Source organism: Calcarisporiella thermophila (assembly GCF_041956535.1).
Source record: "Calcarisporiella thermophila strain CBS 279.70 unplaced genomic scaffold VTP21scaffold_42, whole genome shotgun sequence".
In the NCBI taxonomy this organism is placed as follows: Eukaryota; Fungi; Calcarisporiellomycota; class Calcarisporiellomycetes; order Calcarisporiellales; family Calcarisporiellaceae; genus Calcarisporiella; species Calcarisporiella thermophila.
The window spans coordinates 32,995-46,026 of NW_027192232.1; the positions used below are offsets into that span (position 1 = coordinate 32,995).

General features: G+C 43.7%; 4 protein-coding genes across 4 annotated transcripts; all 4 read right to left on the minus strand.

Annotated features, from left to right (window-relative positions):
* Positions 1–123: 123 nt before the first annotated feature.
* Positions 124–6,559, minus strand: VTP21DRAFT_8921 (uncharacterized protein; the record flags this gene model as incomplete). Its single annotated transcript, XM_069399823.1, has 5 exons — positions 124–548; positions 635–2,895; positions 2,962–3,313; positions 3,372–5,285; positions 5,362–6,559. 5 exons carry the CDS (start codon positions 6,557–6,559, stop codon positions 124–126), a joined length of 6,150 nt encoding a protein of 2,049 aa, XP_069245679.1.
* A 1,032-nt stretch (positions 6,560–7,591) lies between these two features.
* On the minus strand, positions 7,592–9,535 carry VTP21DRAFT_8922 (uncharacterized protein; the record flags this gene model as incomplete). The annotated part of the gene is made up of 3 exons (XM_069399824.1): positions 7,592–8,500; positions 8,599–9,360; positions 9,440–9,535. The coding sequence occupies 3 exons, from the start codon at positions 9,533–9,535 to the stop codon at positions 7,592–7,594; spliced, it is 1,767 nt and encodes a 588-aa protein (XP_069245680.1).
* Positions 9,536–11,136: 1,601 nt separating this feature from the next.
* VTP21DRAFT_8923 (uncharacterized protein) lies at positions 11,137–11,493 on the minus strand (the record flags this gene model as incomplete). Its single annotated transcript, XM_069399825.1, has 1 exon — positions 11,137–11,493. The coding sequence occupies one exon, from the start codon at positions 11,491–11,493 to the stop codon at positions 11,137–11,139; it is 357 nt and encodes a 118-aa protein (XP_069245681.1).
* An 897-nt stretch (positions 11,494–12,390) lies between these two features.
* Positions 12,391–12,768, minus strand: VTP21DRAFT_8924 (uncharacterized protein; the record flags this gene model as incomplete). The annotated part of the gene is made up of 1 exon (XM_069399826.1): positions 12,391–12,768. The coding sequence occupies one exon, from the start codon at positions 12,766–12,768 to the stop codon at positions 12,391–12,393; it is 378 nt and encodes a 125-aa protein (XP_069245682.1).
* Positions 12,769–13,032: the final 264 nt, after the last annotated feature.

A 13,032-nucleotide genomic window follows, 5' to 3' on the forward strand; every position in this document is an offset into this window, starting at 1 on the left:
CAAAGAATATATCCGTAAATAATAAAGAAAAGTGACCGAAATAGAAACAAAACCAGTAGGAAAAGAAAAAGTATTTTTGAATTAAGAGTAAACGTCTTGAGAGGCCTTGTAGAAAGAGCAAAATTATGAGGGCGGAGTATTCAACACATCCACATATCGTGATCTTGCCGGTCGACGGTGTCCCGCTGCCGAAGAGCTTCGGATTCCACCCGGTGGTGCTAAATGGCCAGATCCGCTTGGGCTCAGAGTGCCGCTTGAACGCCTCGTATCGCTTGGCATAGCTCTCTGACCCGGCGTCGACATCGGCCTGGGAGGTGCGCCTAATCCACCAGAAGCCGCATTCTCTTTGGACGCGTGGTCCAGCATCGAGGGGGTTGCAGATCGAGATTTGGGTGGGGGAGGAGGGGGGGCGGGTGCCTCTGAGGTGGCGCCGGCCTTCTTGTTAATCCACCGCTTCTGTGCTTCGTCGTAGTAGAACTGGTTTTCTTCGCCAAGGTTGGCGACAGGTGGGCCGGTGCGTCGACTAAAGAAACTGAACACGCTCCATCCTAGCGTAGTTAAGAAGAAAAAAATACATCAATGAAAGATGTTAGCCGGGGGAAGTCCAACGACTGAGCACTTATATATCCATTACCTTTTGACTCCTCCTTCCCCTCGGCTGCCTTGGTCTTCTTTTCTCCCTCTTCTTTCTTCTTCCTCTCTTCCTCTCCCTGTTGCTGTTCCTTCTTCCGTTGATTTGCGTTATTTCCAAGCCCTAGATCGTCGTCCAGTGGTGGATTTTCGGCTTGCTGCTGCTGCTGCTGCTGTTGCTGATTTTGATTGGAGGGCGTCGAGGGAACAGCAAATGGCATGGGCGATGGCACATAGCCCATGGGGGATATAAACCCGCTGGTGTCAAAATTGTCTTCAGCAGGCTGCTCGGCTGCATTCTCTGTTGTCTTTGCCCCGTGTTCATAGTGGGCCTCATCCTGTTGCGGCTGATACTGGCTATAGTCGGTATAGCCTGTGTAGTTGTCGGCAGAATACGGTGCTTGCTCATCTTGTTCTGTAGCCCCGTACGGTTGGTAGTATCCATAGTTGTTCTGTTGCTGTCCCTCCTGTTGATACTGTTCTTGATACGACTGTGACTGATATTGGGAGTGCTCCTGCTGCTCCTGCTGTTGCTGTGTGTCGTTATTGTATTGAGACTCATAATAACCTCCATAACCCGCATAGTCACCGGACTGGTTTGACCATTCGTTATAGGTGTATTGGCCAGGTTGCTGCTGCGGTTGCTGCTGATCTAGAGTCATCTGCCCATAAAACGCGTCATATTGAGCGGCAGCCTCACCCCCTGCTTGCCCACCATACTCTCCATAGCCGTTATATGCAGCGTAGCCGTACTGGTCGTTCTGCTCTCCGTCCGTTTCCGCAATTGGCGACATGATCGTTTGCCCTCCTGACATCAAGGATGCCCTCTTGTTCGCATTGTTCAGCTGATTTTCTTGAGCTCCAGGTACCTCTTCTGCCGGCTGCTCCTGTTTACTTGGTGTGAATGCCCGCAAGAAAGGAGATACCACTGAATTGGATAGCATGATGTTTGGAGTTTTGGCACGGCGAGCTGGCTCTACCTTCATGCCTGGAGTCGCCCGACCTGTCCTCATCTCGGCGGCGGAGGCGCTACGTGCCGGCACGTCGGTTGGAATTTGTGGCTGAAGCGGTGATTCCTGAACTACACCGGGGACCGCCGCATTCTCTTTAGCAGCTTTATCCTCTCCCACCTCATCGCCCGCAACAAACTTGTTAAGCTGCCCCTCGATGGAGCCCCAGATCGAATCGAGTGACGGTTTAGTCAGCATACTGCCAAGCCACGAACTCACCCCCTCATGCTCCACACTTCCAGAGCTATTCTGCTCTATTAATTCGCTCAGCTCTCGTAGCTTTTCCAAGAAACACTTGTGGAAGTATGGAGAGCCCTTCGTGTACACTTTCAGGAAATTGGCAATCGATTCACAATAGCGTCGAGCTTCGGTCAAATATCCTGAATCAGCAAGTCGCCAGGCATATATTAACTTGTAGGCGGATAAAAATGGTAGCGCGCCCGCGCAGCTACTCCCGCTCTTGAGGCAGAGCCCGAATTCATAGAGTTCTGTAAGGCGCAGGGCGTTCTCGTCCATAAACATTGACCAGCGTTTTGGATCGGCGCCGAGCAGAACAAGGCGCATACGGGGGGTGTCAATCCCTGAATGGATGGACGATTGGGGAGAAAGTAAATAACATATATGAGCAGCCCCTATCCACCCGTGTGAGGCAAGCAAGTCCCCAAGTGCGGTCATGGCTGCTGTATCGCCGGTGGTGCGATTGGCCAGCACGAGTGTAAGGATCTCTCGCCATTTTGCCAACTTATCCTTGATAGAGCGGGAATTGTTACGATCGCCAGGAGTAAATGGAGACGAGACCATGCCCTCTTGCCCTGGGGTCGACTGCAGAATAGCTTGGGGATGCGCAAAAAGTTCCTGGATCGCTTGTTGGCCTCTCCCTGCAAATAGTGAATATAATACACGTAAACCCTCGCGATCACTAGATGAAATTACGGCGGATCGGGGCATTGGAGTTTCGCATAGTTCGCGGCGTGCAAATTCGCAGACAACTTCCTTCCACAAATCCCGGTTTACACAGCTACTGATAATCAGAGCATGGGGCCACATGTCTTCTTGTATAGCGTATTTTACAGCCTCTGTGCGATCTCCCCGCAATAGCATTTCCTCAAGTGTATCAAGGCCGGTGTTTAGTGCTTTATTATCACGGAGCTGTTCTGTGTTTGGGATGGAATCTGCAGGGACTGTGAAATTCTCTGGAGCAGCCGCTTTGGGAGGTGGCGCCAAATGTTTTCGCACAGCTTCCTCAGCCTTAAGACTATTGTAAAATAGGCCAAGGTCAAAACTATCATTAATTTTGAAAAGGGAAAAAACGTTGTTTTACCATCCGGCTAAACCTTCATTTTCCAAGGTAATTTTAACTGCTTGCCACAATAAAATTGTGTCTTCGAGCTGTCTTCGATTCTCCCCTGATAATGTTTCAGTTTGGGCCATAAATTCGCTTATCTGCTGCTCCATGTATTTTATGGCATCTTTCCGCTTTGCTTTTACACCGCCTTTGTTGTTGTCTAGAAGAAGTGGACCGGGAAAAGCATCGAATCGCGATGGCTCCAATTCTTGGATAAGGTCTTTGATGCTGCGGATAAGGAGGTCACTTGGTACGACTTTATCGACAGGGCCGTTGGAAGTGGAAGTAAAGCGCTGTACTTTATGAGGGAACATCAAGATGGCCTTGCCTATCATGAATATGGTATAATGAGTATTATATCCCGATTCAATTTTAACGAAATTTACCTCCAAATCCAAACGTGATCAATGGGCACCCTCTAGATCTCCCAAGTGGGTCAGTATCAGCAATTGAGGCATGCATGTACTGCGACTGATTTTGTTCCGCGCCAGCATAGCCTGTATAGTCATACGGTTGGTCCTGCTGATAATAGGCCGAGTCACCATATTGCTGTGTATCATACTCTCCGTAAGTACCATATTGTCCCTCATGCTGCTGGTAGTATCCAGCACCAGTTTGTTGGTCGTAGTTTTGATTATAATAATCATAATTTTGATTATAGTAATCTTCGTATTGCTGCTGCTGCTGTTGCTCATACCCGCCCACTTGATCTTGGCCAAACCACTCAATATTTTGTTGGTTATTTTCCATGTTATCTTGATAGGCCGGCTCAGTTGCTAAGGCGGGCGTCTCAGTTGATTCAGTAGAAGTTACAGCTGGCTGTTGGTACTCATATGCTCCATAGCTCATATAATCATACCCACTTTGGCTTGCATGAATTCCAGTATCCGCGAGTGCTGTGTTTGCGTGCTCGCCACTCATCTGTGAAACTGCGTGCTCCTGCGTTCTTTGAGATATATCCTTCAGTTGTTGTTGCGGAGGTGATTGATGCTGTGACACAGGGGGGGCTTGATTATATGAGCCATGCATGTTATAATCAGTGCTATTACGGTTTGACGGCGGTTGGTGAACAGGTGCTTGAACAGGCGCTTGAACAGGGTATGGGCCGTATTTCTCATGTGTAAAGTCCTTGCTCGATCGAGTAGATGCCTCCTTTGGCGAATTAACTGACGGTATCTGAAGAGGCATTGGAGGCCCTTGATCAAAGGCATTATGATCAACACTGTTTCTAGCTGAAGGAATGCGTTCGGAGGATACAGATTGTGCTGATAGTGAGCCACGCTTATTTTTTGCAAGCTCGACGCTTAATCTCTTGGCAGGAAGTTCCTGCAATATCGGAGGGGAAGTTTGGTACTGTTGTTGTGGGGGTGGAGGTTGGTACATGCTGTAATCGGTGCTGCTTCGAGTTGAGAGAGGATACTTAGAAGAAGGCGGCTGAACTGAAAACGGACTTGGTATACTCTGGGTTGATTCACGGCTTGCTCTCCTAATTTCCTGTTGCATGGAGGGCTGATGGGAAATTTGATTTTGATGTGGAGCTGGTTGTTCAAATAATTGGGCAGGGGGCTTTGCTAGCTCATTCTTCCCTTCAGGCTGTGACGATTTCTTAACGCTGTGCACATCTCCTAAGTTCTGCGCTTCTTGTTCACGGGGATATATTTGATTGTCATAAATAGTATCGGTAGCCTCGATTCCAGAGTATGTCTCGTGATCAGCGGGAGTAGCATCAGGATTTAACATAGACTGATCAGAGTAATACTGCTGTCCATACGCATCATATCCATAATTATACCATCCATTGTCTCCGCCAGCAGCCACTTGGCTCTGATCCTGGATGGGAGGAGAAGCTACGGTTGCAATATTTTGTATGTCAGAGTGTTTTTCATTCTCGTCTCCAAGTACAACTTCATTAACAGGTTGACGAGGGGGGCCATCGAGAGAATCATCAATATCTGCATCAGTTCTCTCGCCGATAACCGAATCTCCAGCGGGCACTTGATGATCATTCCCAGGGATAGAAGAGTTTTGGTCTTCTGTTGCCGATAAAAGCATCGTCTCCTGATTCTCAGTTATTACCATTCCTACACCATCACCAGACACTTCGTCAGAAGTTGAATGATGTTCAAAAAGCACTTGCTCATTCATCATTTCGGGTACATCAGCAGTAATAGTGGGTTCGGGGGTTTTCTCCTCTATGGCAGCAGTGATAATAGGGACAGCAGATGTGGTGGTGGAAGCTTGATTTTGTAGTTCAGGAAAAGGAGAATCTTGGATATCAGGGACATTATCGGACATTGGTTCTTAGAGAAAAATACACAGCGGTAAATTCGACGATGTCATAATAAATAAAGCAAAAGATGAAGGCAAGAAACTTACCAAATGTCTCGAGTCTCGAATCTGTCTGTGTGTCGGCCCAAGAATGCACTTCCTTTGTTTCTTCCATAGTATTCTCTTGATCTACAGTTGATTTATTTGGGTCAGCCTTTAAGAGATCCATATCACCTCCTGCTGTTAAAAACTCTGGATATGCACCGTAGTCATAAGATTGGTGTTGTTGTTGCTGCTGCTGCTGTTGCTGCTGCTGTTGTTGTATTTGCGGTGGCTGTACTTGATTCTTTGCAGACTCCTGAGCGAAGGGGCTATCTTTTGACAGTTGAGATTTTGAGTCGTGCATGGTTTCCCACTGTTGCTGCGGTTGCGATAACTGCTGCTGTTGCTCAACTCCATACATATTTTCATTTATACCCCATTGTTGCTGAGATTGCCCTTCGGTGGCATAATGTCCATAATACTCCATTCCTTGTTCCGAGTGCATTTGATTATCAGTGTAATGGTAATTATGCCAATCACCCTCAGGTGTATTAGCGTAGTAATCGGCACCCTGTGCATAGTAATTCTGGTGATCTTGAGTTTCCCCCGTAGCCACGGGGTGCTGTGCGTAATATCCCTGGAAATATGATTGATTGACATCTTGCCCTTGCTGAGGCTGCTCGTAATAAGATTGTTGCATATATCCGCTTGCATTATAATCGTAATTATACCAATTGCCTTCATCCTGGTGCGTTTGTTGCTGTTGCGTTTGCGGTTGAAATTGGCCTGAGATTGAGGATGGTTCAGGGGTTGGTGTGGAAATTTGTGCATTCGCAGGCGAAAAGGTAATCGGTTGTGCGGATGGGGATGTTACAGCGACGTTGGGAGTAGGTTGGGAATACAAACTCTGTGATGAATTGTACGTATTTCCAACGATCTGTGGACCGGCAGCTATCGGATTCTCAGTAGGAACCAGAGATGCCGGTTGTGAAGTGCTTTTTAACTGACTAAAGAAATCATCATTTGCTGGCACTTCTCCAAATAAAGATGACGAAGGTTCATATGCTATTTCGTTGGTTGGCGCTGCAACTGGTACTGAAGGAAGCTCTGATTGCTTCGTGTGTGGTGTTGCAGTCTTAGGGGTCGATTTGATGTTAGAGGTGGTAAGGGAAATGGATGAGAAAGGATCGTCGGATGTTCCCTCGCTAAAAAATGGGATTGGCTCGTCTTCGGCCACGGACTTATCTTCCTTTGTAGTTGACATTAGAAAGGAGAGATCGTCGTGGAAAACAAGCAATTACAAGCGGGATGGTGAAGTAGTTATCGATTATGCTCTTCTCTCAAAATCAAGTGATATAAGAGAGCACTCCGCGATTTTTTATCGTCAACCGGGTTCATTCAGAAGACACCACGTCATAAGAGCCCTTATGTAAACCGGGTCTGAAACTCTTCTGATCCTTTGGAATAATCAAATAAATTCAACCAAGAATTCAAGAAACTCCAGGTTTTGAATTTTAATTGCCAAGGAAAGCTTTTCATCAAGAGGTTAAACGGATCTATGATACTTCAAATATACCGAGAAATGATGCCTTTTGTCCCTACTATTACCAATTCACTTTCTGGAGTATGGTCCCCTATAATTTAATTTGATATGATGCTTTTAGGAATTAGAAGCAAAAAAATCCCATACCCTTACAGAGCATTAATACCGTTTTAGAAAGAATATTTAAATTGGCATACCAGGCGTTGATTTGTAAATGCGATGGCCTCAAAACATTTTTTTACTAATATCAACGTGTACTTTTACTTAAAATTATTACCCCTTTAGATGCTTTGTGCAATTACGACACATACAGAATAGCTTAATAAATGGTCTAATTGTTTAGGTATTGTATAAAAACGCCTATGAAGTTGCTCAATGGAAAACTTGCCGTTATTGGTGGCTGAGGACATATTAGACAATGATAACCATAGCTTATCTGGCATGATAATTACACTAGGGTCCTTAGTATTAGCTTGACACGGTTGAAGAGGTGATATTTAAAATATAGGAAGGATGCAAAAATTGGCATCAATATTTGATTTTTTTTATAATCATTTCAATAGATGCTTGGTATACTAATTTCTTGTTTTCTCATTCCTTACAAAAAATTGAAGCAATTTAAGAAAGGTACATCTCCAAAATAACACGATTTGAGAAAAGTATAAATTATGATTAAATAATGGGAGATTTGGGATTTACATATACATTAATGAGTGAGATAGAGCAAAACGAATTGAGATTTTTTTGCCATGTTCACCACCCATAGTTAGCTATAATGGATTTAAGTTGTTCCAACGAAATGTGTACCTTCTCTGTCAACTCGCGAGTATGCTGCTCAATACCTAGCGTGTTTACGCAAGGTAGTATTCGCAATATCCAGAGAAGATGCCATAAGGCTTCGGGTATTCGCTCATGCGGGAACGATGGGTCCTGAATCAACCATATCAGTGCATCATATGCAACACTAAGCACACCAATAAGATCCCACACAAGACATTGTGCATCCAATTCGATCACTTTCGATACAAGTTCCACAATACGACAGGCGCCTTTCATGCACAACTCGCGTCGCTCATTGTCTCCAGGTTTTTCCTCTTCACAACCCTCCGAAACTGGTAGACCTATCCGGATCAAGAGTGAGAGATAGATGGTCTCATAGCTGGATCGGAGGGCAAAACATTGGGGATCGTTTCCACTTTCTCGCAGCTCGGAAGGGCGGTGTTCATGTAAGCGGGAAAGAAGCCTCCATGCTTCACGTGCGAACCCCTCCTCCTCACGCTCTCGCCTTCCACCAAGAAGAAGAAGCTGTCGAATCATCTTAACTAGCTGGGTTATCACTGAACCATGTACCGCCACCACCGGATTTTCATGCGGTAGCCGAGAAATTTGTCCCGGCTCCCAGTTTGAAGGGAGCCACCAGTTCGCAAAATTCCCAAATATAATGTTACAACCTTCGAGAAACATAACACCGTGAGACGCACGCCGGTATACCTCGTCAACATAGGGTAGATTGTTATCGTACAATGCGGTATTGATAGGTTGTTCGAGGTGTTGCCTTGCTAGGTAGAGATAGTTACTCTTTTCACCTTCGTATAGAGAACAAATGTGCATGGCCATAAATGATATGACAACTGAGAGCGTTGCATTGTCGAAGTGTTCGCTCTATAGAAACATAAATCATCAACCAAGAATCAAGAGATACGCGAAAGATTCCGCTTTTTTCTAGAGATATTAGAGTAAATTAGCGAAAGGATATTTACTGCCAAGTGTTTTGCATGTCTAAAAGCATATTCAGAAATAACTTTAAGCCGCGCATCCTTCACTCCGCGTCGTAGTTCGTGCCTCGCCGACCATGCCATCGATGAATAGCGCAAGAGTTGATCAAGCGTCGCATTTTGAAACTCCCAAAGAAATCTCTGACGATTTAGGATACGGTATGGGAAGAAACAGTCGCAAAATGACACGGCCAAGTGAAGTAACAAAGTTTTAGGGAATTGTTTTTCGAATTCCAGCGGGTAGGCCAGGTCATTGGTAAGTTGTGGAGAAGAGCAGCGTTGCTTGCGCAGGGAATTATCAGAAATGAGCCCGTATCTCCATATAAGCCGTGTCTTAAATGCCCGAAATGCATCATCTTTAAACAAATAAACATCTCGAATAACAGGCTCTCCCCCCCATTTACTACCACTTTCACCTAACTTTTTGACAGCCCGCAGCAGATCTGAAATACTTGAGACCCCAGTGTCGATTCGTAGGATGTTTTTATGAGTGTTCGCGACGCTCCAGCCTTGCGGTAGCCCTTCAAGCTTTAGCTGCGTCGAAGGCAGAATTCCGCTTACTAGAAGGTGACCTACACTATCTTTTAATTTATCTTCTAGTTCACGAACTCGTCGTGTAAACTGTCCAAGTCGTTGTGAGAACACTTGCACGAAATTTATTTGATTAGTTGTGCTGGGTGGATAATAACATTCGACACCAGTCGATAGACAACGTGAACAAGCAGCTATTTCCATGGTACATCGTGCCTAAGCGAAATGATAATGAAGAAGCTTTGAAACTAAAATAACTCCAATGTATCTTTTTCAGCATCGGGCATCATCTCACCTTACGTCGCCGACATTCTAGACATGCATTTATCGAGCGGGTCGCATTCTCAGTCTCATCAAAATAATCCGCAGTGTCCTCCAACTCATTCGACATGTTTTCCTTTGAAATGAATGATGAATTCTTGGAGCCTTTCTTATAAGGCCTGTTAGGCACGGTTGGAATGCCAATAACCGGTGTGTAGCTTATTCTTTATTTTCACCGGTATGAGAAAATTATCGTGCCCTAATCTCATTCACCATTTAAAGCAATAAACTAATTTTATTTTAAGCCCCGTTTGGCCATAGACGGGCTGATTTTGGATTAACAAACTCGCCGATTCATTAAGCCACTAAAATCATTAAGCTTGTCAAAAATAATTAATAAAACAAACCCGCTCATATTATACAGTTTTCGCACGACGTTCAACGTTCTATTCAATGCATGTATACTTTCACTGTAGGTTTGGGTGCATTCTGCCTAATTCCTACTCAATATTGCGACCCACAACCGGTGAATGATGGGAATGGAATATGGGGTTAGTTTAACTTCTGATCTTGATGGATTTCCATCACACAATCAGGTATCACATGAACATTTCTAGATGTTTAGCTCAGATGCACTCTATTCATTATTGACAAATTTACTGATTGTCCAATCTTCGCTTGTAATTTAACTTATGTTGGCGGATGAATTTGTGCATTTGGTTTAAAATGCTGGCTATAAGCTTTGCATTCATCTAGCACGTATTGCTCCTATTCATAACCTCACTGGTTATGCTGCCACTTTGATGACTCAATCACTATGCAATCAATTCTCCAAAAAAGTGATATTCTAAGATGTTTTCGGTCAGTGACTACTTTCTCCGAGCTATGAACTCTAATGAACATATCACTAAAAGCGAGATAAGCCTCAGGTGGAAATACATTGCTATCTTGGCGATGGTTAACCGATTGCGACAAGGAAAAGTAATCGAAAGCGATCGCAAACATGCGTAGCATCAATTGTAATATGAACCTATCATAAATTACTCGTGAGAAAGGTTTTTCATATATTAAAAATATTATTATATTAAAAAACAAATGATGCAATTTGAGCTAATGTTTTGAGGCACTGGGAATGAATATAGTCTATAAATTTCGCTAATATTTTTACTACTTTTTTTTTCCTTACTTTTAACATACCTGAAAATTCGGTTTTCAAATTGGGAGCTAAACGTAAATTTACCTAAAATAACGCATATACAACATTAGTGTAAACCTCTCCGTTTCACGGCCAATTACACTTTTTAAAGTCTATACTTATTCGAGAGGATAAAGTGAATACCGGACTTATATGTGCAATGATTTATAAGCTGTATGTACTTTATCAATTAATGGTAGTAGGGACATCTTAGTGCATTATATTTAAGAAAAAAAATTGGTTCGTAAACCGATGGTGAGTTAACTGCCGAGAAGGGTGGTTCATTATTCCTTTAGCTAGCTTATGAACCTTCCTATTGTGTGAGTATTAGAAAATATAATTTTCAAACCTATCAAAATTGTTAGTCTTTTTATTAATATTAAATAGATACTGGATATTTTAAACAGCGGTGAAGGTGGATTAAAACATTATAATATGCCTTTATTAGTGATGTAAGGTTGTAAAAAATGGAATTATATGTAATTAGCTCTACAATATAATAGTTCGATTTTTGGTCAATTAGAGGGATACTCTTCTCAACGAGGCACTAAGCATTCACCGCCCAAATATTCGCCACTCAGCTCGAACGTAAACTCTCCATCTCGAGTCACGACGGGGAACTCGTTGAGACAAAGAGGGATCTTACGCTTCTTGAACGACCCTTTACCTCGCTTTTCTAACGGCGTATGACTGAAAGTCAGTCCGTTAACGCTGACGCATGAATCACCAAAGGACGCCGCCCCCTTTACATGATAGGTGCCATGTCCCGATACTGGGACTAAGATCGGCTTACATAGGGACGCCGTTGAGCTTATTACGTCTGGAGAATCCCGCTTTTCCAGGGGGAAAGCGAAGGTGAGGCCAGCGAAAAGAGAGAAAATGGCCAGACGCATGCTGTCGTATACTAATGGAATTATAGGTTTGGACTATGGGAGTATATTCGGTGAAGTAACGATCGAGTTTCAATTGTTTTTCTTTTTATACTCGCCTTATAGTTGGACTATCGCTTCGGACTAGGGCATCTAGCAAAATGTGCCATGGCTGGCAAATACCTTCAGAGGGGTAATTTTACAAACAACATGGTAGCAAATTTGATGGGATAATTTCAGATCTTACCCTTGAATGCAGCGATCAGCGCTAGATTATCCGAAACTTATTTTGGAACCGAGAGTAATTCACCCTGGAATATGCGCATATGGACGCCTGCAAATTATTTTAGCTCCATCTACTATTTTCAACGGTTCATCTCATCGAGATTCAACTCTAAGCTCATTTCTCGTCGCAATTTGTTTGCTATTAGCCCATGGGTTGAATTATCAATTTTTGCTTAGCCTGCAATCACTGGTACCGATCCAGGTTGCACGGATCAGTGAATTTCCTATGTCAGAAGGAAAACTTGCAATCTTGAAAGTACTAGACCATATCAGTAGGATGAGAGAAAAGGCCGCACTCATCTAGTATCACTAGCCACTACTTAAGCACGCACAAACGTGTAATTCAACCTTAGACTATATTGTTTTTTTAACCCGAAAATAAGGTAATCAGCAATAAGATTATCGAAAGTTTTGGATTTAGTTAGAGTCAAAGAGGGGAAGTGGGATAAATAAAAATGTGGCACCAATAAACTAACAAAATTTAGCAAACTAAATTGTCAAAACAGACAATTTGAGAAGAATACATAGGCTCTTTATTTAATGAGCGATTGTAACCAAATATATCGTAAAATACTTATCGATTCTTATTTCATTGTCAAATGATCACATTAAAATGATAATATGATCAGTTGGAACTTATCGAACATGCGTTAACTTAGAACGGAGTGGACGCAGGCAATCCTCATTCCGATACTTGGCTAGGATTGAAAAGTCATACGTGCCAACTTTATCCATTGCAGGGAAGCTATCGGCACAAAGCGAGATTTCGGATTTCGAATTTTTATCGGCTCGTATAGGCATGGGAGGGGGAGGGACAGCGATAGTTTCGTAAACTATTTCTTCAACATAGGGAGTGGAAGTAGTACATCTACCGGTGGTGTCGGGATATATGGTTATAGGGCGAGGCGTAATGGGCGATATCGTAGGGGTCAAGATAGGAGGAGGAATAGGAGGAGGAGGGGGGCCCCATTGATACCAAGTTGTGGTGGTCACCGAAGTCCTTGCGGGAGACATAACAATAAAGTAGTTTTGCACGGACACACAATTCCCGTCATAATACGCTGTACCGCGGATTTTAAACTGCCCATTTTTCGGGACGCTTAAACGAACTGGTGAACACAAATGAACCCTACGGGAATCTCCAGTAGTCAGAAATCCGACTCTGGGATCGTTACTAGTGTCTACCGCAGGGCGAGGTAAATAGAAAGCAAGAGTAAAATGTAAAAAGGCCAAAAGACAGAAGGTGCGATACATGATTCCAAATAACCAATGGCACTA